Raw genomic sequence first — 26,164 nt, forward strand, 5'->3', positions numbered from 1 at the left:
TGGACTATGATATTTGGGAGAAGGATTATCATCACTCAAAAGTGCTCTAGAGCTGAGAAACCAGGAGAATGCTGATCACAGGAATAACTGAGGTACTGACATTCTTTTGCTGATGAAAAATACGTGCAAGTCTTGGGGTCGGCCCAGTGATGCAGCGGTTAAGTGCACATGTTCCATTTTGGTGGTTCAGATCCCAGGTGTGGACATGGCACCACTTGGCAAGCCATGCTGTGGTAGACATCTCACATATAAAGTAGAGGAAGATGGGCACGGATGTTAGCTCAGGGCGAGGCTTCCTCAGCAAAAAGAGGAGGATTGGCAGCAGATGTTAGCTCAGGGCTAATCTTCCTCACAAAAAAAAAAGTGCAAGTCCAGTAAGGAGTTGTCAACGGATCTCAGCTCTTATTGGCTGGATAGTATTTTTTAAGCTAATAATGACTTGCTCACAGATCTCCAGAAGATGCCTAAGGGGAATAAAAGCCTGGTTACCTTTTGAGAGAAAGAAGGCCTTCTTCTTATTCACTGTTGTTAGGGGTTGAACTGGATCCCCACCTAAATTCACATGCTGAAGTCCTAACCCCTAGAATCTCAGAATGTGACCTTATTTGGAAATAAGGCCATTTAAGGTGTAATTAGATTAGGATGAGGTCATGTTGGAGGTAGGATGGGCCTCTAATCCAATATGAGTAAACTCCTTATGAAAATGGGAAATATGGACATATTCCCATTTTTATGTACAGGGAGAACATCACGTGAAGATGAAGGCAGAGATTAGGGTGCAATATCCATAAGCCAAGGAATGACAAAGGTTGTTGGCAAACCATCAGAAGCTAGGTGAGTGCCAGCCCTGGTGGCCTAGTGGTTAAGTTCAGTGTACTCCACTTTGGCAGCCCAGGTTCAATTCCCAGGCATGAACCTACACTGCTCTGTTAGCAGCTGTGCTGTGCTGGCAGCTCACATACTAAAAAATAGTGGAAGATTCATATGGATGTTAGCTCAGGGCAAATCTTCCTCAGCAAAAAAAAAAAAAGGCAGCAGCAGCTGGGCAAGAGGCATGAAACAGATTCTCTGTCACAACCCTCTGAAGGAATCAACCCTGTTGATACCATGGTCTCTGTCTTCCAACCTCCAGAATTGTGAGACAATTCATTTCTGTTGTTTAAGCCACTCAGTTTGTGGTACTTTGTTATGGGAGGCCCAGAAAACGAATACAACTGCCTCATAGGGTTGAAACTCTTCCCTCTCTTCCAAGACATGAGGGAACCCAGCCTGGCCCTGCACTCCCAGTAGACGGTCTCTCGTTCATTGTGTGATGCTGGCCTCTGGGATCCTCTGTGGCCGTGAGGACTCCTTGTCAAAAATTCTTGTTAAAAAAGCAGTAGCAATCATGAGTCATCCCAGGTCAAAACCTCAGAGTTACCTTTGATTTCTTTCTCCTTCGCCCCCACATCTTATCTCCCAAGTCCTGTCATTTCTGCCTCCCCTGTGTCTCTCAAATCTCTTCTCCTTTTCATTCCTGGTGCCACCACCCCTTGCAGACTCCAATTATCTCTTGCCTAGACTGTTCTAACAGCCTTCTAAATGGCCTCCCCCTCCCAGGCTCTCTACTGTTCCAGTGGGTTATATCTGTAACTGCCAGTGAGTCACCCAAAGGCCAGCTGTGATTATGTCACCTCCTTGCTCAAAAGTCTCCAAGGGAATAAAAGCCGGCTCTGCAATCTTGCCTACTTCCCATGATCTAACCCTACACATCTCCCAGCGCTGGCCTATGATGAACCCAGGCCCCAACGAAGCCAAACTTCTAAAACACACATCAGATTTCCCGCCTCTGCGCCTCTGTTCATCCCCTTTGCTCTGTGTGGAATATCCTCGCCCCTAATTCTGTCTGTCAAACTTTGAGCCATTGTTTAAGGAGGATAGCTGTCGTGCTGTCATTAAGCTTGCACGCTCTGGAGTGCAAAGAACCGATCGATCCTGGCTGCCCTGCTCAATGAGATGTGACGATGGCAGGTTATTGAACTTCTCTGCATTTCATCCTCCACAAATGCAAAACGAGGAAATAATACCTGATGGGGCTACAGGGCTAGAGTGAGAATTACACAAGAAAACAGATGAACCACATTTAGAATCGTAGCCGGCACGCCACGCATTCAACAACTTTCAGCTCTTAGTCACAAACACTTGTGTGGGAGTCAGAGGGAACAGCACTCTGACCTGACCTCTCATAGCATCCCCACTAACTGCTCTTAGGACAATTACGTTCCTTTTATAATTCCTTTTGGACATGCCCCTCCCTAAATCCATAACTCTGCATCATTTCTTCCCGTATCTGGATGGCCTCTTCTCTCCTACAGACCTTTACCACCAGTTCAAATTCCCCGCAGAACCTCGCTCTGTTGTCTTTGCTCCTCAGCGCTCTGCTGCCATCTCTGCTCCTGCACCAGTTGGGCCAGACTCAAGTTTCTGAGGGTAGGAACCGTATGTTTTCACCTTTGTGTGCAAGGGCCTAACCTAGAGCTTAACACTTAGTAAGTACAAAACAAACGCTCACAAACCAAGCAGACCAAACGTCAAACCACTAGACGGTGGGAGCACCTCAATGGGGAGTGGCTCTTTCCTATTTCCTTTACCCAGCTACCAGTGCTTGCATTTCTAGGTGCTACATAAGTGTTTGTTGCATGCATGTGCGCACAGGTGAAGGGCTGAAATAACCCGAGGCACTAGTATCTCCCGATGGAGACTTTAGGTCATTGCCCCGTGCAGTAATTCTCAAGTGGGACTAAGATAATCAAGGAATCACTTATTTTGTGTCTCCAGAGCGCTCTGTGTACACCTCCTGATCACGTAACTCACAGCCTTGTAATTACTGGTTGCCAGTCCTGTTTCTTCCATCAGCGGGTGCTCAGGGTGGGCACACTCTGTCTTATTTAGCTCTCAATTATCTGAGCCTGGCATTTAGGAGATCTTGGGTAAGCATTTGTTGAACAAAGGAATTTGCAGGAGAAACCTGAGCGAAACAACATTGGGGCACTGTGAGCCATTAAGCAGCATCAGACGATCAGAAAAAGAAAGACACTCCTTTGCATTGTTTTCTCAAATACTCCATTGCTAAGAAGGCATATCTGATCAAATGCTACTGTTATTTCCAGGGTGTAATTCTGAAAAGAGTGAAATTCTTAGCTGTAGTCATCTAATCACCCTGGCCTCGGATCTAGCTTGGTTTATTTTATTTTCCAAGCCTGATACAGAGAGTCAGAGAACAGAAAAATCCCTTGGCATACGACCTTGAGCTATAAAGCGCTCTGCTATAGGCAGGTGGCTCAGGCTGGGAGCCCGCAGCTTGGGATGATAGAAGACAGATGTGAATGTCCTGGCCAACTGCTGGTCTCAGGGCTCACAGCATGCCTGCAAGGGATAACTGCGGATTTCCCTTTCAGGAAGCCAAACCAGGGTTGATAAAGGGGAAGGAGGGGCTTCAAGGGGCAGTTCCTGCCTTTACATAAGAGCCTCCTTGTGGGCAGATGAAGGCTGAACAAATTCTGCATTTAAAACAGAGACACCTCTTTGGAGCAGAGGCAGAAATAACTTCAGCCTGTTACTAAATAAAACTATTTAGTGACTGAAAAAAAGAACTTCAAATCAGTACCAAGTAATGGTATATGGGTCTATACCAACAGCTTACTCCAGGAAACAACTGTTTCAATGCTGGCAAATTAATATAACTGAGCAAAGGGCCAGCCCCAGTGGCCTAGTGGTTAAGTTCAGTGTGCTGCACTTCAACAGTCCAGGTTAGGTTCCTGGGCACAGGCCTACACCACTCGTCTGTCAGTGGCCATGCTGTGGCAGCAGCCCACATACAAAAAGAGGACGATTGGCAATAGATGTTAGCTCAGGGCAAATCTTCCTCAGCAAAAAAAAATATATAATAATAACAATAATAATAATAATTGAGCAAAGGTATAGTGGGGCTGGGGTACCAGGCTATTAGAGTTCAAACCTTGGCTCTGCTCTTTAAGAGCTGTGTGACCTTGGGGCAAGTTGCTTAACCTCTCCATGCTTCCATTCCCTCACCTGAAAAATGGGAATAAAAATAGTTCCAGTTTTATATGGGTCTGCGAGGATTAACACAAGTTAACAAACGTAAAGAGCCTGGAAGAGTGAATGGCACATAAATAATAGATGTGCTGATGAACTCAGATTAAATTAGGCAAAGATGATGCTTGACTAAAATTCGGTGACAAGGTAGCTTTTGTAATTATTTTGTATAAAAGTAACACATTCCTATGGCAATCCTTCAAATGCAAAGAGAGGAATATGATGAAATGCCAAGCCCTCCTCCACTGTCTAATTTCAATAGCCAGTTCTATGCCCCAAAGACCACTACACTCAAATGTTTCTTCCATATTTTTGGAGAAAAAAATTTTATTCAGAACCAACATGTGTATATACCTTCTATCCCTTAATTAATAATACTATTTGAATACTGGAAATTTGCTAAGAGAGTAGATTTCAGGTGCTTTCATCACACAAAAAAATGGTAACTATGTGAGGAGATGACATGTTAATTAGCTTGACTGTAATAACCATTTCATTATATGTACATCAAATCATGTTTTACTCTTTAAATATATATAATTTTTATTTAAAAATAAAATTAAAAAGATGAAATGCAGAAGTAAAATAAATACAATTCTTACGAATAAGATCATAATACACATACTGGTTTGCACCTCACCTGGCTTTTTCCACTTAACTCTGCATCTTAAAGTTCCCTCCATATCTAAAGATATAAATTTATCTTGCGCTTTTTTGTGGCTCACTAGTACCATTGTATAGAAAGACCATGACTTACGTAACCAGTCCCCATTGATGGCATTGGTCTTGTTTTTAGTTTTCTGATATTATAAACAATCTGTAAAGATCAACCTTGTACATCCATCTTAATAATTCTGCAAGCATAAATGTAGGCTAAATCCCTGGAAATTTACAACTTTTTCTAGGCATGCCCTTCCTCAAATCTGTAACTGTGCAGCATTTTCTTTTCCTATGTCAGGAGTCTTCTTCCTTGACCCACCATCCTTTGCTAGGTTGATGAATTGCGAGGTCAAGTGTAAGTGCATTTAAAATTCTGGTTACTCTTCATCCTTCCACCAACATTATATGAGAGCAGCTGTTTCTCACTCCACTCTCACACTAGCTGACACAGTGTAGTTATCAATTTCTTTTATCTTTTATCAAAGTCATAATAAAAAATGGTATCTCACTAGTTTCCATCTGTATTTCTTTAATTATGAGTGAGGATGAGATATTTTCATATTTATGGGACATTTGTATTTTTCTTGGATTTGCTAGTTCATATCCTTTGCCCCAACATTTGTTTTGAATTAAAAATATGAACTCTGCTACTTCCCTGCTTAAAATCTTTAGTGGTGATGTAATGCCTATAGGATAAAGGCTGGAATACCTAACTGGACAAAAAGGGGCCTGTGAGCTGATCCTTTCTAAGCCTCATCTCTCATGTGGTTGCTACCTTTGCCCCAAATTAGTGGTCCAGTAACAGCTGGCTGTCTGTGGTTCCCAGCCCACATCGTGCCTACATTAGTAAAGATTCATTGAGTGATCGGTTGAAGGAATACCAATTTTCACATAATTTACCTTAAGTGAAGAATTATTATGAAACATTCAACTATTTCCTCAAGTATTTTTTTCCAGTTAATCCTATTATCAGAGACCTTTTGTAAATGATATGTCTTTTATGTTTTCTGCTAGTTTATAGTGGTGACGATATCTAGATATCAACTAGCTGGCTCTTACCAAAGTTCTCACTCAAGTTCAGCTATTCTGATGGGGAAAATGTTAGATGACAAGTGGATTGCAATATTCACACCAGAAGGTTAAAATAAACTATAGAAGAAGAAATCAGTCCAAATCGAGGCCAATGATCACGGTTTCTCTGAGGCCCCTCTGCACAGACTGTCCAACCCTAGGAAAGGGCCTACTCCTTCCTGCTTGATTTCTCACTGACCCACTTATAACCTAACACCACTGCACATCTCTATATTCCAGCCCTGCTGAGAGCAAAGTCATTACTCTCCACAACACGTTACAACCTTCCTGGAAAGCAAAGACCAAAAATATATTCACAACCATTTGCCCCAGAACCAGGTCTCTACCCTAAAGAAAAAACTACAAAAGAAAGAAATGCCACACACACACGTTTGTGGCAGGATTATTTATGACAGCACACACCCAAGGAAATGCTGGACAGTCATTAGGAAGGTGACCCAGCTGACTCTGAGCCAGAATTCCACTACATCATAACGCTAAGTTAAAAAATTAAAATGAGAGTGAGAAAATTATATTTACATTTTGATTTCAACTATGTGAAATTATTGAAGAATACAAGCAAATCTGTATAAACGATCATAATTTGTAAGCATGCCAGGATGGAGGGTGAATTTTCTGTTTTCAAACTTTAACAGAATCTGTTCTTTTTATTTAAAAAACATCTCTCAAGTTTTCTAATCTAAATACAAAATTATGATAGTAATCACCTTACGTGGGGATGAAGTTTGTGAGGAACACATTAAGTGACTTGTTCAGAGATATCTATCTAGATAGCTATGATTAGAATTCCACACACAAGAGCCCACTGGGCTTTACAGAACCACTAGAAACTGATGTGACTCTGGCCATTAGGGAAGGCACATTATTATGAGTATCTCTGTAAATATCTACCTGACCCAGATCTATCAACTGATGTGTCAGCCACTCATGAGGCAGGAGAGCATTATCCTGGGTGTAACAGCAAGTTTTCTGGTAATGAATCTTTCCAGTTGTTCAGTGCATGAAATAGAGTTTTGTGCTATGATGAATACATTGTGTAACTTTTTTTTTTTTACATAGGAATATAAGATTGTAAAATGATGTTGTGGAGTAACAGTTCATAGCTGCTTCATAGAATCTTCATAGAAATATCTGGAAATGTAATTAGCATGATGCTCAAACTACCGAGTTAAACAACCCCTTCCTGTATGCTGGGAGAATTTAAAGGCCCCTTTCACAGGTGCCCTTGACAACAACATGCAGTGGTACTGAGCAGCTTCCTACAACTTCAGAGCCACTCACGGCTCCCAAGCAGCCAGGGAACATAAACCCCAGCAGTCTGAAACGGAGCAGCTTTTCAGAGGACACAAAGATGCTGCTGTGCCATGGAAGAGACATTCATTCTCTTTAGAAACTCACATTTGGTTAATCCGGGGACAAAAATAGACTAAACATTACAAGAGTCTTCTATGCTGAAATTATATCTGTATCTAAACATCGTTAACACTCCTCTCTGACTTCTGTGCCACAAAGACCTCTCCCAGGGCTGCCTAATTATAGCTCATTGTGATTAGACAGGAAAGTCCCCCCAGGCATTTGAGGTTATTACCCACATGCTCCTTCCCCAGGTCAGACTGCCACTCAAGGCAGGTTCTTGGTACACAACGCGTTCATTCACTCATGTGATTTCATTAGTATCTCACACATTTTATATTCACACATCACCTCGGCCCAACTCTCCCTCAAGCTAACAAAAAGAAGGAGGAAGACTTTAAAAATTGACCTTCAAAAACTATTTGATGCATGTGCTGGCTCACGTCTATTTTTCTCTCTATTAAGGTTATTTGACATTTGTTTTAGCCAAACAAGCCCCAAATCATAATTGATTCATTGCCTAACGTCATTCCTATTATCTCCTACCACTTAACAAGGAGACTAACAACAAAAAATAAATTAACCAACCAACCAACAAAAGGCACCATTTTTTCAATAGACAAGTTAATATCCATCATATTGGTATCTTTCTCCACCTTAGGAAGACCAGCATCAGTCATTGAAATCACCAAGTCCTATTTCCAACATTATTTTGTTTTCTTAATGAAATCAGCTTTTTGATTCAAGTTTAACACCTATCTACCCAGATATACACACATCTTAACTTTTTCACTCTTTATGCTTTCAAGTCACATGGAACAGTGATATTTCCAAGCAAAGCATGGAAGACTTTAGAGTCAGATAGGATTGCATTCAAATCCTCTAGCGCTTTACCACTAACCAGCTGGGGGATTCTGGGCAAGTCACTGACCCTTCCTAAGCCTTGTTAGCCTCGTCTATAAAACAGGTGTCAGGAGTAACTGCCTCCTAGAACTGTGGAGGCTGTGAGAACACAGGAGACCCAGATTAACGTGAGTGGAGAAAGGAGCGCACGTGTCTGTAACTGGACTGGACAAGAAAATAAAATAGAGACTTCATTCAAAGGCATCCCCAAAGTGATCCATTTCGTAGAGTCTGGCTGCTTTTGGAGGGTAACACTGTTAGGGCAGAAATGATGGATTTAGTACATACATACTCATTCGGGGTGACAGTGGAAGGGTCCTGCAGAGGGCTCTCCTCCAGGTGGAGGCTGGACCTGCCAACAGACACCTGAGTCCAGTGCTGCCATACAGACGGAGTCAGCAAAAGTCTGAGAATTTAATGAACTCAGGAAACATCAGGGCTTTAGATGGGATAAATCAGTGCTCCAAGAAGGAAAGGGGAGGGAAAGCATGAGAAGGGAACAGAGCTGAGGAAGAGGAATAAAGAAAGAATAATATGTTGAACACAGAGGAGAAGCGCTCAAGGTGAGTCAAACACGCTTTCCAGATCTGGTCCAGGCAGAGGCGGCAGCAGAGCGTGTGGGACCCGGAAGTGGGGAAACGCACGGGGCCTGCTGGCGTGGGAGCTGAGGGCAGCAGCAGTAAAGAACCCTGGAGAGGGAGACGTGTTGAAGGAAGACAGAATAAATTACTGGTGCAGGAAACTGGCAGCGGGAGAGAATTTCCAATCAAGACATTCAGCAGCAGAAGTGCGGGAAAGGAGGCAGCAGCACAGTTTGAGGGCTGGGAGCAAAGAAATCTAATTCTGTAAAGACGCCAAGGGACTCAACAACCATTAATTTAACTGAAATGGCAGACAGTTGAGGGCCACTCTGCTGTTCTTATGGGTCTCAGCTCCAACGATCCCTTCTACTTTCTCTTGCAAGTTAACTGCTACTCCTTTTATGTTTGTACAACAGACCTGACCTCAGGGTGTGCAGCTTCTGTCCAGGTGGTTTTGGAAGGAGTGACCATCCTCCCTGCCTTGCCTGACACAGGCCCGTTTCACACTCATTATCCTGGCTGAAGTAGCAACAGCACCTCAGTTTACTCTCAAAGACGTTCAGGTGTGGGAAATGAGGGCTATGGTCATCCTGTTTATGTCTCTCTCTGTTTTTGAGCCTTCTGACTCGCCAGAGATCCCTGATTTTCAAAAGGAGACCACACCCACATTGTTTTTTCCCCCAAGAACACCTCTTCGTAGATCATGTGTGTTTTTGCCCATGATGCAGCAAAGCAGAGACAGGATGAAGCACTTCCTCAGAGCCCATTGTGTCTGTTCACCTAATTGTAAATTCACACAGAGGAGGAAATGCCTGAGTGAACTAACTCGCTGGGACCGGGGAAAACTCTGGCTTCGTGGAATTGTACAACGCATCTTACAGCAGGCTCCTCTACCCACACCTAAACAAACACCACCCAAACCCAAGAGAAGCTCCTCAGAATCGTCTTCTTTTACACACACCATCCAAAGCCTAAAACTATGAAATAAGGACTCTTTCTTTATACTCTTGCACGTTTGTTTTTTCAATGCATTTCTAGAAAAAGACATAACAGTAGATACAACTTACATAAAACTTATCATATGCAAGGGACTATTCTAAGAACTTTCCCAAATTAACTTCTTTTTCAATCCTCACAACTTTATGAAGTGTCGGTTTTATTCCTATTTTAGACGAGGGGACTGAGCACAAAGAGTACAAATAAGCTGCCTGAGGGGACTCGGTGGTCGGGGTGCAGGGTCTGTGCCCTAAACATAGGCCATACCACCTCCTCGCACGGAGCTCCTACTGATCTTAGAAGTCAGTGGCCAAGTACACATCTTATGATAGAAATGCTGGAAGGTTGGTGTCCTTTCCCAGATTAGTTCTGCAAATATCTAGCCCCAAACCTAGCAACCACTCTGGAGGCCTGTGTGATCACTGTCCGCCTACCTCCTCTATGCATATTTTGTTCCTGTACGTCATACAGCAGAAAGAGGTCGTGTCCATTGAAAACATAAATGCAATGATTTTGAACAGTATTTGTTTGGAGCCAGTATCAGTTTACTTTTTCTTATTCATTCAACAAATAGAAAGCTTCTGCCTTGTACATGGGATCGAACTAGATACTGTGAGATAGAAACAAACACGAGTAAGATGTTAAATGCTGCTTTTAAGGGCACTCAAGAAAGACTCACATTATGACTTCCACTGTCAGTGTTTTTATTGTTGAGCTTTCTCTTTCCCCACATTTCAGCTTTACAGAGATATGTCAGAAAAAGAAAGCAGCTTGTAAGATCACTGTTAAGTGTAGATGAATTACACGTTTTAAAGCATCTGAACTATGAGTTCCCACACTCACGGATCTGAAATGCAATACAGATGATAAGACTGCAGGCTGAGGCCAAATCCCAGCTCTGCCATTTCTAACTAGAAATTTTTTAGCCTCTCTGTGCCTCAGTTTCTTCGCCTGTCAAATGGAGTTAATAATACCATGTAGATCTGTTATGAGATTAAAGTCAATAAGGCAAGGGAAAGGGTCATGCACATTTCACATACAAAGAAAACTCAATAGATGACGTGACTGCTGCTGTTGTCCATAAAAAACTGCTGAAGCACATTCTACCCGGAAAGAAGGGAATGAGTAGCAGCTGAAGTTGCATTACAACCTTGAACAACGGTGGAAGCTAGCTTCCAAAAACCATGTTCCTGGCGTTCCCGGCTCCGTGTTCAATCTGCTGCAACAACCAACTTGGGCGGGTCTTGTGCCTGTTTTAACCAGTAGAATAATGAGAATGCGATACTGGGCCAATTCTGGACCTGAGTCTTAAAAAGGCTTGGCAGCTTCTTTTACACTCTTGGGGGCCCTGAGCTAACCTGATCATGGGAAGAGACCCCACGGAACAGCACTGAGAACACGTAGAGAAGGAGCAGGGCCCAGCTCTGTCCCACGTCCCAGGCGAGCCTCCAGATGATCCCCATCTCATCTGTCTGCACATACAAGAGAGGCCAGCAGACGAATCACCAGCTGAGCCCAGTCAATCCTTAGATCACAAGAGATAATACAACTGGGTTGTTGTTTTAAGCCACTAAGTTTTGCGGTGTTTTCTTACACAGCAACAGATAACCCAAACAGCAGTGCAGCCCAAATAACCTGGGATTCAACACACGCTGTCACTTAACCTGACCTGTGTAAAACTCGGATAAACTGAAAACAATCATGAACTATGACAAGTTCTTCAAAGGCTGCCAATTCCTGTCCTAGGCTTCGATAACTGCCCCTCCTCTCCTATTTCAGATCTCAGTAAACAGAAGACCTCAAAAATACAGTTGGCTGGCCACCTCACTCAAGTACCCACTATGTCAGGTGCTCTGCTCAAGGCCGAGAGAAAAGGGGAAAAGGCAGGGTCACTGTCATTAAGGATTTTATAGCCTTGGCATATAAGCAAAGAGTGCTGGATAAAGTCCACTTTCAGAAGAAACAACTACACCTTCACAACCTCACCTCTAGGAAGGTACCAATTTCCATGATGGGTCTCGGGTCACGATGGATATGCAGGTAAGAATATTCTTTGCCTGTCCATGCCCAACCTCTTTTTTAAAGAAATCAAATGCTCTAATCACCCAGAGAATGTGCGATCCAGCCAGATGCTGAAAGCTATACAACTTGGTTTGATGATTTCTTATTAAAATCAGATGCTTAAATAGTGCTCTGATTATTTGCACGTTTGTTTTTCCTAGTCACGAGAATTGTCATTACTGAAAAATGTGTGGAAATATATTTATTTGGCTTAACAGCCGCTCTGCTGATGTTTCCGTTTCCCTTGAATTGTTGAAGCCACGTTAAGGCAAATTTTGCATCTTGACACAATATGACCAATCTTAAACAGAAAACACTTCCCTCAGGCTCATATCCCTTTTTGGGGATTTGTGTATATTTCTCCTTCTCCCTCCCAGTCAAACTTCTTCACAGAAGAAGTCTACTTCTTCTTCTCTCATTGACTCTTCAACTCTCTGCTGTCTAAATCCCAGCCATACAGCTTCCCTGAAACTGTTCTCCTGAAGGACACCAGCGATGAGTTGTCACTGAAACCCCTGGACACGTCGCAGGCCTTACCATCTCTTCAGGAGCTGGCAGAGCGGACCCTCCTCCTTCCTTGAACTCTGTCCTCCTCTGGTTAGGTGACACCACCAGCCTCTCCTGGTTCTCCTAACTCTCTAGTGAGCTCTGTCTGGCTTCTCTGAGGCTCTGTTGCCTCTGCTCATAAGTTGCAGGTCAGCGGTCCTCAGCGTGCTGCTATAGACCCTCTCTGCTTCCCACTTCACATTCTCTCCTTGGAGTTTTCATCCCATGGCTCCAATGATCACATAGGTGCCCCTGACTTCCAGATCTGCATTTCCAGCGAGACCTCTCCTGATCCCAGGTCCCCATGTTTAATATCCCCCCACCTTGGATGTCTCGGAAGCACACGAAAGCAGCATGCCCCAGAATAAATGATCATTTTCCCCACAAACCCACCCCTCTTCAGTGTCCCTGACGTAGTGAATGGTACCTCCACCCATCTAACTGCTCAGCAAGAAACTGAAGAGTGGTTCTTTATTCTTCCCTTATCCTCCACATCCAATCTGTAATCAAGCCTTGCTCATTCTGTCTCCGAAATATCTCTTGCAACTGTTCATAGTCTTCAGCTCCCAATGTCACTATTTTAGTCTAGGTTATCTTCATCTCTCCCCAACATTATAATCAACCACCTGCCTAACCAGTTTCCTTGTTACCAGAATCAACAGAAACACTTAACTCTCCATTTGATGTGACAGCAATGAGGTGTCTTCTTAATTCCATCACAAGTATATTTTCTCTCATTACAGACACAAATACATAGAAGTAGTTATGTTATAAACTTGAAAACAACGTTTGATACCACTCCAAACTCTCCCCATCCTATAGAGAATGATCTTCCTAAAAGGCAAGTCCTCTGACAGCTTTATTAGGACAAAGTCCAGACTCCATAATATATCTTGTAAGACCCTTTATGAGAAGACCCTTGCCCACCTCTTCATCCTCATCTCCCACTACTCTCCACTTCTCCCCCGTTTCAAAGCATAACTTTTTTTTTTAAAGATTTTATTTTTTCTCCCCAAAGCCCCGCAGTACATAGTTGTATATTCTTTGTTGTGGGTCCTTCTAGTTGTGGCATGTGGGATGCTGCCTCAGCGTGGTTTGGTGAGCAATGCCATGTCCGCGCCAGGATTCAAACCAACGAAACACTGGGCCGCCTGCAGCAGAGCGCGCGAACTCAACCACTCGGCCACGGGGCCAGCCCCAGCATAACCTCTTTTTAAGCTATGTATGTGCCAATCTCTCCTTCTCTCTTCTCCAGGCTCTCTCACATTCTGTTGTTTCCACCAGGATAGAAGACTCTTGCACATTCATTGCCTAACTCCTTGCTTCAACATCCGTTTCTCTAGGAAACCTTTCCTAGTAACTTGCAACTCAGTTGGGTTTGCCTCTTTTGAGTTCTTGGAGCCCCTGTGCATTTCCTATCATATCACTTATACTTTATCATAATCACTAGCTTAATTACCTGTTTTTCCCTCAAGGCCATAACTTTTGGGCAGTAGGGGCCATGTCTGCCCTCACTGCTGCATTTTTAGGGACAACAGCAGTGCCTGGCACATGAATAAATGCAATATGCTAAGCTGGAATCCTTTCTGGACTTCCTATGGTTTACAGAAGTCTAAAGTCCAAGGCTCTGAACAAGTAGATAACATTACCTTATTAGCTTGAACAAAGGGAACTTCAAGGGAACTTAAAGTTAGGGTCACAGGCCCAAATCGGCTCTCTTTCCAGCACACAGGCGCCTATTCATGACCATCAGTGTTTTCAACCTATCACTTTCATCTCTTTGTCTAAGTGGGAAGAATAGAAACTTCCAGCTCAAGAGCTGTGGCAGAGATGGTCCACAGGGCCTTCGTAGTGGACATAGCTGAAGTGATGCTGGATAAGAGGCAACGATTCCATTTATTAACAGTGATCTTCAATCCTATACTACAAAAGGATGTCAAGATAAACCTCCAAGTAAACCTTAGAGTTTATTTCTCTCCTCTAAAAATTGTAAATGCCCTCCCCCAATCACAGGGCATGCTAGAGAGGAATTAGCAATGTGGGGTTAGCATGGGAACCAACCATCCTGGATCTCAGGGACAAACTCTTCCTGAAGAGCCCAGAAGCCCATCACACCAGGACCAAAGGCAGAATCCAGTTTAGACTGTCTTCATTATCCAAGGAGTTTTATTCGAAGAGGAACGATTCTAGAGACAGGAGATTCTTGGAAACTAGTGGTTGCTAAAGTCATCAGTACCTCTGGGTGAACTGATGACAGAAATAAAGGAAGCAGAGTCTGGCCCTGGGGGAAAGGGGCAGCCAGCATCTAGGTGAAGAGGTTAGCTAACAGCCAGGGTTCAGGGTTGCCTCTTGTTCCACTGAGGGATTTGGGGGTAAGCAGAACCGACAGCAGAAGGGCAATCAGTCAGAGGGGCTTAATGAGCAGGCGGGAGCTCCGTGCTCATGTGAGTACCTGAGACTCTCCTGCCCACAAACACCATTACATCAGTGTTGTGTTGCACAGGAAACACTGGGCAGAAGCACGCAGACTGCTCCCAATGGCTTTCAGGCCTGGCCCTTCATCACTGCTGGCAGTTGGGTGGGGCTGGCACAAGCAAAGACTGAAGCCATGCTTCACAGGTTCCCAACCATGTGGCAGAACAGGCAATCAATTACTCCTATTTCAAAGTTGCTGCCTCATTACAACACCACTTTATCTACCTTAGGTGGGTTCGCTAATAGCTTGAGAGAACGTTTAAAAAGCAACCTTTGATTTTCAATGAATCAATTAAATTGCAGTACTTTATTAGCCTAAAAGTATGATGACTGAAACATCTCAGTTTGGAAAAAGAAAACAGAGAAGCTTTTCAAGAAAACATCAATTCAGCAATTAGTTGAATGCTAAAACCAAAGAGAAAAGTACTTTTTGTTTCTTGATTGAAAATGGCAAATTGAATCAGCACAAAATTTGGCAAATAAGATATACAGGTATCTATTAGTAGATGGGATCATTTACCACATTTTAAATAATTTCCTGATTATTCCTCCACCTCAGCCACCCAATTCCACAATTTTAGTCCAAGTGTTTTGTCTCTACTTTGAAAAAATCACTAATTCAAAGATGCAGCTCTGTACCCACAAACTCCTGCCCTTCTGGCTTGCTTCTGGCAACTGCTCCCACTGACAGTTCTAAAATTGTTTGACTTCTTTGTAACTTAAAGTCCACTGAGTTTTCTAACTCCTCTCCACCACTGGACTTCTCCTTTCTTACCCAATTTAAAGTTCAACACTGTATGGGTTAAATTGTGCCCCTTCAAAAGACATGTCCTAACAAGACAAGGGTGCCCACTTTCACCACTCCTATTCAACATAGTACTGGAGGTGTTGGCCAGAGCAATTCGGCAGGACAAAGAAATAAAAGGAATCCAAATAGGTAATAAAGAAGTAAAACTCTTGCTGTTTGCAGACGACATGATCTTATATATAGAAAACCCCAAAGAATCCATAGAAAAACTATTAGAAATAATCAACAACTACAGCAAAGTAGCAGGGTATAAAATCAACATACATAAATCAGTAGCATTTCTATACACTAACAATGAACTAACAGAAAAAGAACTCAAGAACTCAATCCCATTCACAATCGCAACGAAAAGAATAAAATACCTTGGGATAAACTTAACCAAGGAAGTGAAGGATCTGTACAATGAAAACTACAAGACTTTCTTGAAAGAAATTGACGACGACATAAAGAGATGGAAAGACATTCCATGCACATGGATTGGAACAATAAACACAGTTAAAATGTCCATACTACCTAAAGCAATCTACAGATTCAATGCTATCCCAATCAGAATCCCAAGAACATTCTTCACAGAAATTGAACAAAAGACATGTCCTAGTCCAAACCCACATACCTGTGAATGTGACTTTATTCAGAAATAAGGTCTTTGCAGATATAACTAAGTTAAAGATCACTGAATGAGATTGTCCTGGATACAGGGTGGACCCCAAATCTGACGTCTGGTGTCCTTACAAGAGAAAGGACAGGAAGATCTGAGACACAGACACAGAGGGAAGGCCACGTGAGGCAGTCCGAGATTCGAGGCACACAGTTACATGCCAAGGATTGCTAAGGATTGCCCAGCAACCACTGGAAACCAGGAGAGAGGCAGGGAACAGATTCTCTCTCGGAGTCCCCAGCCAGGAGGAACCGACTCTGCCGACACCTTGATTTTGGACTTCTGGCCTCCAGAACTGAGAAAGAATAAATTTCTGTTGTTCTAAGCCACCCAATTGGTGGTGAGTTGTTACAGCAGCTTTAGGAAATTGATACAAATACCCTAATCTCCCTTTCCCATCCTTTTCTTTTTACCCATCTGGCAAAACTCCAGCCTTGGACAGACTCAACTATGCTATCCATCGCTGTAGTTGGACAGCCAAATCCACTGAAAAAAGTCACCAGCGCTGGGTAGATTCATAATCTTCAATCTGAAATGGGCTTAACTCTGCAGGTCCCTCGCCTCCTCTCCCTGTTAGGAGAATGACCTCACTTAATACCTAGAAAAGCTCAGCCGTCAGTTACGGTCCCTTCCAACTTCCTACCTCCCTACCTCGGCCCCAGACCACTTGCTTCCTTCCTTCTTCAGTGGAGGAGGTGTTTGTTCTCTTTCTGATACTAACCTTTCTATCTGGGCTTTATATCCCACCCACTCCTAACTTCTCAGCACCCTTCCCCTCCCTCTTTTGTCTCATATATTTTCTGCCGCTTGATCTCTACTGGATCCTTGACACTGGCTTTTTATGCTTATGTCACCCTCAACACAAGCACATTTCCTCCACCATCCATCCCTGTCCTACCTCTTTTCCCCACTTCACAGCCAGACCTCTTGAAAACTTATTCCCACTGTTCCCATTTCCTCCTAATTTCTCACTCCTCACTAATGGGCATCTACCCCCAAAGAATCCAGCCATACAGTCCTCGCTACGTCATCAGCGACTCCGGGTGGGCAGAATCACTCAACTCACTGGACATTTTTCTGCACTTCTTTCACTCGACTTTTCACGGCACTGAGCACAGCTAACGTGTGTCTGTCTTCTCCCGGCTCCTACCACACCACGTGCCTCTGGCGTTCCTCCTCTCTCTCCAGCCGCTTCTTTTCTATCTCCTTCACAGCTTCGCGCTCCTCCCTCCAGTCGTTAGTGATGATATTCCTCCTTTGTCTTTAAGACAGTCTCTGGCCCTCTTTTCTTTCCATTCTTTACTTGTTCCCTAGCCAATCACTCTAATTAACATGCATATGCAAATGACCCCAAATTTATATATCCAGCCCACACCTCTTGTTTGCATTCCATTTATCCAACGGCCACCTTTGGATATATCACAAAGTCAACTCAAATACATAACTAAAGTTGGAATCTTATCCCCCCCTACTCCACCCAGCCCCCACTCCTCCAAACCTGCCACTCTTGCCAAGTACTCATCTCAGGTGAGACCACACCACATATCCTAAACCAGCACTGGCGTGTCAAACTTGACACTTCTCTTTCTGCCTCTTACATCCTACTTGTCCTTAAGTCCTGTCACTTGTTCCTTATAACATCTCCCAAAGCCATCCAATTCTACCACCAAATATTAGTCCACGCTACTATCATCTGCACAATGTCTCCTAACTGGTCCTGCAGTCACTCACACTCTTGTCTAATTTGTTCTACAGGACGCAGGCCAGTGAGGGTCCAGTCTTTGGTTACCTCTCCAGCCTCAGCCCCAACCACACTCTCAGCTCTCCAGTCTCCCACCACGGGTCTTAACTGCTTTCCTAGACTGCTTGCCCCTGTTTCTTCCACCACAGGGCCTTTGCATATGCTGTTCCTGCTGCCTGGAGTGCTAATTTTCTAAATTCTTACCCCTCCCTCAGATCTCATCTCAAACTTCTCTTCCTCAGGAAAGTTTCCGTGATCCCTCAGACTGTCAAGTCTCCCTCTCATTCTCCCAAGTTCCTTTCCTTCTCTGCCCTTATCACAGCTGTGGTCTTACCTTTAGTCTTGTGATTTCACTGTCTACCTCTCTTGCTACACCATGCAGGCCATGAGGTCACCAGCAAGGTCTGCTTTTGCTCACAGTTATATTCCCAGAGTCAGGTACACTTTTAGCACATGGAAGGCACTTAGTAAAAGTTTTTTGTTTTTTTTTTCCTCAAGGCCCTAGGTATGCAGGAAAGCTTAGAAGCACAAAGGGAGTTGTAGCACATCGTAGATTTCCAGGGCCAACCCCTGCAGCTTATGATTTTCTATCAAGAGGAAATAAAAGCGTAACTTGGCAGCATCTTCACAGTTTATTCCTGCCAGTTCTACCTTTCTATAAATACAGTTCCCATTTTCAAGGAATTTGGATAAGATGGCTGCAGTTGACTATTTTGGGGAGGCACTGTCTGTTCTGTTTCGGAGGGGATGCTGTCATCCGTCTTCCTTCCTGGGGCAGGTGTCGGGATGTGCTGTGGACACCCGCTGCTGATTCCACATAAGAAGTTGGGTGTCAGGCTAACTGCTCTGCAGGCCCTGGGCGAGCGTCTGAGGACGGGCTGAAAAGCACGTCAAGATCGTCTCCTTCAGGACCCATTATTTTATGTTCTATCCATGACTGTTTTCCTCCAACTGACATGTGACGCAGGGATGTTTCTGAGAGGAACTCTGTCTTGCAGCGCTGTCACCAGCTCCCAGAGCTCAGTCTCTGGGTCTCAATGCTGAAGGCCTTCATGGGACACCAGCCTTTGGCTTGGAATAGGAAGGGTGTCTGAGGATAAGGAGACATGGGGAGCTATCTTTGAAAACTCATATTATCGTTGATAACAAATTGAGGAAAATGTTGAGATCATAAGTTTCCAACGTAGTTTTCTTATTGCTACACAACTTCCAAAGCCATATTTCTGAGTGTACCTTTGAAGATGCTATAAACACAGACACACATGTCCCATAACTTGAGTTACAGTAAAAGTACAGTATATAGCTAATTATGGCAAATCATAAATGTAACTCGATGTGGAAATAATAAGAGGCCAAGTATGCACTGCGTTAATGTTGTTTAGTGTATTCAAAAAGTATACAATTTTAAATACAAATGTATAATATAAATTTGATATATAGACTTATTCTTTGTATTTAAAATTGTGGACATTACTGTCCATATGAAAGGACATTACTAACAGACATATCCAAGACAAATACATGCATACCAGCTAAAATTGGCCAGTCAATTAACATTCCCACAATCAATCAATCAATCCTCTTTTATATTTAATATCTGACTCTTATCCATGCATACGGAAGTTCGCACTTCAAAGTATTACTCGAATATATATACAATTCATCATGTTAAACATCCTTATGTTGTCAATTTTTTTCTCCTTTGGGCTAAGAACTAGCACAGAAATTCTCTCCTTTCCATAAATAAAAAATATTTCTGAATCCAGTTAAACACAAAGGATACTACAATGTAAACCACTGACTTTTTTAAACTAGAATAACTGTCTTTATATCACGTACCCATTCATTTATCATGATAGAAAGACATCCCATCACACATCCTCTACCTCCTCTAATTCAGGAGCTGAATGTCTCTTCAAAAAAAATCCAAACTACATACAAATATCACATTCAGCTGTCAAATTCATCAGTTTCCAAGAGATCACAGGGACTAGCCAAGAACAGTTAAGAAGAAGAATGATTAAAGTTGCAACTTTACCTGTCACATGTTTTAATTCTTTCTCCCCAAAGAGTTTTAAATGAAGATTTTTTCAGACTTTGAATGATTCGTGAGTAATTTGATGCCACTGTATTTGCATCTATCAAAGGAAAAGTTTTCCAACTTCTTGAAGGAGGCAGCATAATTGATCAGGTGCCTTCTCGCGTGAGAAGCACGGAGCTTTGCCTTCCGGCCTTGACAAACGGACTGAGCGAAGCTCTTGGTTTGCCAGGAGGAAATGCACCTACCACACCATCACTCAGGGGTTCACGCAGATAAGTGACAATTATTTAAATGTACGTTTGCATTATTATAAACCATTTTTCATAGCAAAGTCTGGAAGACCATTGTAAGGGAACTTGAGGAATCTTTGTTATTTTTTTTTTCCAGTGCTTACCGAACATTCCCTTTTTCTTTCTTGTTTATGTATCTTATACCTCACTTTGCCTAAAGAATATATTTCATTTAGATTTATCCTCTCCAAGGAAATGATCTAAACACCCTTTGCGATTTCACCGTGGCATGAGGGGTGGATACAGAGGAGTCATCATTTAGAGTGTCACTTGCATATAACACTCTCAGCAGTGTTTAGGAGTGCATGGATGACCTGTGTGTTTTCTTACACCTTAACACATCTGTACAATGACCAAGAGGGTGGAGGAGAATGCAGTCGGGTGAAGGGACTCAGTCAGATGGGTGACAATTTAAAGGTTCATTCTACTCTCAGGAATTAACAGATTATAGCAACAGGGCATGTGGGCTTCCATCAAAGAACGAGTCAGAAGACATGAATGGGAGATGTCCACCATGAGAACTGTGTAAGATTTCAAGACTTTCTGCAACTTTCCTATGTTTGTTATTCTCGTTCATTCCCCAAGGCAATTAGCGTTAAAATTCTCAGATCTGTGGATAAGAGTTCAGATACAAGAAGCAGGTCATCTCCTATCTCACAGTCTGAGGGTGAGCAAACGGGGGAGGGGATCAAGAAAAAGACGAGATGATGATTCTGAGGAGGGGAGAGACCTGGATGAGCTTTTGTAGAGGAAGAAGGAAATGAAAGTCCTCTAGCAGGCCTGGAACGACCCAGGCATATAATTAGCAAAATCAAAACAAAGCAATAGAAAAGAATCTGCATAGCTCTTCCATCATCTCATCTCAAACCCAACAGCGTGAAATCAGAACTCTCTGTGCTTCTTTTCCCTATGCATTTCCCTCTGCGCACTCTTACTTATTTAAAAAATACCCATATAATGTGCCACATAAACGCTCTACAATATTAAGTCATGCAAGGTACCATTCTTACCCCTATTCTATAGATGGGGAAATGGAGATATGGAGTTAAATAAATTGAGCAAGGTCACCTAACCATCAAGTATCAGGGGTGGGACTTGAACCCAGGCTGTCTGACTTCACTCTGCGCTCTTCACCCCTTAGCCAGGCTGACTTTCTCCAAACTCCTTTGCTGGCCACTTGGCAATGAACTGCATAGTTATTTTTGTCATTACAATGATGCTTCACTTCCATTCTCCTGCGTTTTCCCTCCATATCCAAGAATCATTTATTCAAGATTGTTCCTTCATGAAATAACCTATTCTTATCTATCAAAGACCATATATAACTTCTTTTCTGCTGTGTGTTGCTTTTCAGTGGAGCAGTGAAAATAAGGATGAATAATCAGAAACAGACTGTCAATGCTAGAAGGAAAGCATTCAATTACGGAAAAGGTGGAGTTCTAAATTCAGATATTTACAGATCAAATAAAACTCGTGGTTCTTTAATTTAAAAAACAACCAAAAAAACCTGAGACACAAGAAAATACACAGGATCCAAAAGCCATTCTCAATCACATTCAAGAATTATTAACCACAAGAGCAATTCTAGGGCTTGATTTTTTTTCCTTTGGTTCAGACAGCCTCTGGTAATTAAAACTCCACTAATTAACATACAGAGTTGAAGCCAACAAACATCCAACGAGAAATGAAGGAAAAAATCACCTTACCTGCAGATGTGTGTTTGAACTTTTCGCTTTTCTTCTTCCTCCATTTCCAAGGTTTGAAAATCCTTCCCAGGTTGGCAAACTTACTTCTCCTCCGGATGGGTGGGGTGTGGGTACCTGGGACGAGGGAGTCAGAACGCATCGCCGCCAGCCTCTCCACTTCCTCAGCTTGTTTTTACCAAGAAAGAGATGGAAATAAAGAGAGAGAAAAAAAGTGTTAAAATGGGAGCCTCGCAGATGGCCGACGTTTTCCATGGTTACAGATAACAGAAACCACATGACTAGGGTTCCATTTCTCTTTTTGCCTTTTGGAATGGAAGTCATACCAATGTGTTCTAAAGGCTGGGTGGGGACAGTCAGCCAAACCCTAGGGATTCGTAACACCCCAACCAAATTTGCCCAACCTCAGCTTAGAGCTGAGAAGGAGGATGAGGCAGGGGTGGAAAAGAGCAGAGCCCCCTTGATACATCAGAGACTCCCCCATGAGGTAGGGAGAGGGTGTCAGAAGAGTCAAATGACCGTCAGTGTAACTACTGGTCCAGCACTTTCTCAAATAAGACTTGGCAGATGCAGTCACTATAACACCGTCTGATGAGGAAAGAGGAGGGAGAAAACATTTATCAACTGTCTATCCCAATGCCAACGTCTCCACCACAATGACTCTCCTGCCTCCTATGCTGCCTTCCCTAGCCCCGCGGAAGCACTGGGGTCTGGTGAGCGGCTTCACCTTAGGGTTACCGACCCGTTTTAGAGTCACTCACCCTTCATTAGGTTTTACAATTGCCGTAAGTCCTCTAGGTCTCTCTGTTCCTAGCTTTTTGCTTTAATAATAACAAATTCTTAGAAATGGAGAGGAACTGTAGAAACCATCTACACCAATCCCAATAACTTCACATTTGAGGACACTGGGACCTTCAAACTCATAATGCTCGGTGGACCCTTCCTTAAAGGCCACAATCACTCTGACCTCTTTTATCACTTGGAATAAAACAAACTCTTCCCCAACGTACACGAGCATTGACATATCCCAGCGAGGTAAACATACCCTGACTTCAATTTTTAAGACAGGAATAATCAGAGAAAATAACCTCCCTGGCAACATCAAGGGGGCGGGAGGGACTCGCCTTTCCAGAAAGTCAAATTACATCTAGAGCTGTGGCCAATCCAAAACCACTCTGCTGGGCCTCCAATACCGTCCTCCAAAAAATCTCCTGGACTTTGCAACGTTGGCTATCCTTGGAAACTCAATCCTGTGGCCTGGCCGTCTGCCTGCCGTCATCCGGAATGGTTTTAACTCACGAGATTCATTCATTCAACAAACATATACAGGACCTCAACCGTGTGTCAGGCAGTGTGCTGCGGTGACAGAGGATGACGGGTTGGTAAAGGCTCCTGGGCAAGACTGAAAGGAAGTAGACAACTTTGAGAGATGTCCGGGAAGCAAAGTCAATAGGACTTAGTGACTGGCTGGGTGGCCTGAGGGAGAGGAGGAAGATCGTTCCCGACGCCCATACGCACTTCAGCGGAGTGGCACCCTCCATTCATGGAAACAGGGAGCACAGGTTAGGGTGTGAGGGCAGCAACGATCTGCACATGTTGCATGCTGACGGCGCTTAAAACTTTGACTACAGGGTTCAATGCACCAGCAGCTCCTCTTTTCAATCATTGTATTTAGTGACCACTTAATACAGCGCCAGACACCGTCATCACTTCGGGGGCAGATGCACAGAAGAACTGGACGTGGCTGAGCACAGAGTCTAGACGAGGAAACGGAGGTCTCAGTGTGTAAAACTGTGCTGCAGTAGGGGCAGCTGGGTAAAAATCAATGGAGGCAAAGAGGAGCAAGTGACTAATTCTGCTTTAGTGTTGGAGAAGACCCCAGGGGATGTAATGTTTGGCTAGATTTTGAAAGAGAAGGAACTTTTCTCACCACCTGGGGAAGAGGGAGAAGTGGATCCCTGGAAGAAGACACAGACCCAAAAGAAACAGAGAGGGCTGAAAGAACAAAGCATGCCTAGGAACTGCAAGAAACCCAGGCAACCATGAGCATCAGTGAGATGGAGGGCCAGGGGTGAGAGATGGGGGTTGGAGGAGGCTGGAGCCAGATCGTGCAAGCTTTTGGAAGGTTTTATTAGGTGCTTGGGTCGTATTCTATAAGCAAAGGGAAAAGGATGAGAATTTGAAAATAGGAATTGACATTACTACATTCAACAAATATGTATTGAGTGCTCTCTATATACCAAACACTTTGGTTATATCAGTAAACAAAACAGACAAAAATACCAACTCATCGAGCTCACACTGGGAGGGTAGGGTGGGGAGCAGACAACACACATGAAAACTAAGTAAACTGTAGCGTGTGTGAGAAGATACGTGCTTTGGGGAAAAAATAAAAGAAAAAACAGAGCACGGTAAAGGAGATTAAGAGTGCCTAGGCAGGGGAAGCATTCAGTTTTAATTAGCCTGACTGAGAAGGTACATGATCAGGACACAATTAGATTTGTTTCTAGGAATGTTATTCTAATAGCAATGGAAACCCGAACTGGAGTGTGAACAAACAGGTGGCAGAGAGAGTATTAAGGAGGCCACTGCAACAGTCTTGAGGGGTAATGACTAGAATCCAAGGAGGGGCATGGAGAAAAGATGAGAGTTAGCCAGCCAGTAGAATCAACACGTCTTGGTGACTTTCTGGATTAACATGAGGAGGACAAGGAAGCAAGAATGTTGAAGCTTTCGCTTTTCATGACCGCGTAGATAGTGAAAACTTTACATTTTTGAATAACTTTGACCATAAAAGGAAAAAGTAGAAGAGGATGATGACTCAATGATTAGAGCTTTGGAGCCAGACAGTGCAGTTTTTTGGCAAAGTCTGTTTAGGGGTTGGGATTTTATTTCTTAAGGTAACAGAGAACTATTGAAGAGATATTTGCTGGGATGGGAATGGGAGACTTCATCTGGTTGGTAGGCTGAGCTGCAAGAGCTAGTGGAGAGTAAGAGGTTAAAGATATAGGAAAGAGTTTGAGAAACCCATAAAACAGGGTTTTTAGGGAGGAGAAGAGGAGGTGGGTCAAAAATACATATAAAAGTGTTAGTCTCTGGAAGACTTTGTTCTGAGTTATTGAAAGTTTGTACTGAGGCCTCTGAACACGAATGTCAAAGATCAGATATGGGCCTCAGGGAGATTAATCTAACAGCAGTGGATAAAGTGGATTATTAGAGGCTCAAGGGAAGAAGATAAAGATCGAGAAGACTTTAAGTAAGTTTGGGCTGCAGAGTGGCTGAGAAGAGTAAGAAAAAAAAAAAAAACAACGCAGCTACAATGAGGAATGAGAAGGAAGCCAAATGGAGCAAGTCAACAGCCTCCGGAGCAACATCGCATTTGGAAATTATTCTCTCTAAAAGCTCTCAGCAGCTTGAGTTGGTGCTTCCTCAGCAATGCTCAGTAGCTGGGTAGAGCCACACAGGTAGTGACAACCGGAAACGGTACCAAGGAGGCTTTGAGTCCAGGACGGAAGCAAAGTCAAAACAGTCTTGTGATCTGACTCCCAAGATCACGATCGCTGTCATATCCATTTCCCCATTTCTTACCTTGGTTTACAACCTTGCTGTTGCTTGTCCACATTTTGCAAGTCTCCAAACCTACATTCCCAACCCCAGTCTCCTGCCTTCAAACCTCTATTTTATACTGTTCCTAGAAGCCTGTTTTCTCAAAAACTTTCAATGGCTTCCCACAACTTACAGTAGAAGGTTCTAATTTCTTGGCTTGGCCTTTAGGAACCTCCACCACCTGAATGACCCACTCAGAATCATCTTCCGGGACCTCTCTAAACACACACAGCAGCCAAAAAGAAACAGTCCCTGCAGCAGAGGCCTCATCCTGGGGTCTCTGGATCCCCATGGGCTCCAGGGGGCCACCAGACCATGGAAATGATGCACCACATTGCATGCATATTTGGGTATCTGCATTTGGTTGGAAGAGTTTCCATCTTTCTTTTGATTCTCCAAGCAGTCTAAGACACAAAAGGTAAAATTTTAAAAGTATTCAGGTTGAGGCTTCTCTGAGTTCAGCCAACCCACAACATCCTCTGCTAAAGATTAAAGGGAAAGACTAGGTACTAAATCCTAAAAAAAAAATCAAGATACGAGTTCTTCAGGCTTGGT

At 43.3% G+C, this 26,164-nt stretch overlaps 1 protein-coding gene across 15 annotated transcripts in view; it reads right to left on the reverse strand.

The window, feature by feature from the left end:
- The window catches only part of PHACTR1 (phosphatase and actin regulator 1), a 504,607-nt gene that overhangs the window by 176,470 nt on the left and 301,973 nt on the right, over nt 1-26,164 (reverse strand). For all 15 annotated transcript variants that reach the window (XM_044773220.2, XM_044773223.2, XM_044773218.2 and 12 more), the window contains one exon: nt 22,007-22,171. In XM_044773220.2, coding sequence (XP_044629155.1) covers nt 22,007-22,171 — 165 coding nt within the window. The remainder of the gene's footprint in view (nt 1-22,006; nt 22,172-26,164) is intronic.

This window comes from Equus asinus, chromosome 8 (genome assembly GCF_041296235.1).
Source record: "Equus asinus isolate D_3611 breed Donkey chromosome 8, EquAss-T2T_v2, whole genome shotgun sequence".
NCBI classification, from domain to species: domain Eukaryota; kingdom Metazoa; phylum Chordata; class Mammalia; order Perissodactyla; family Equidae; genus Equus; species Equus asinus.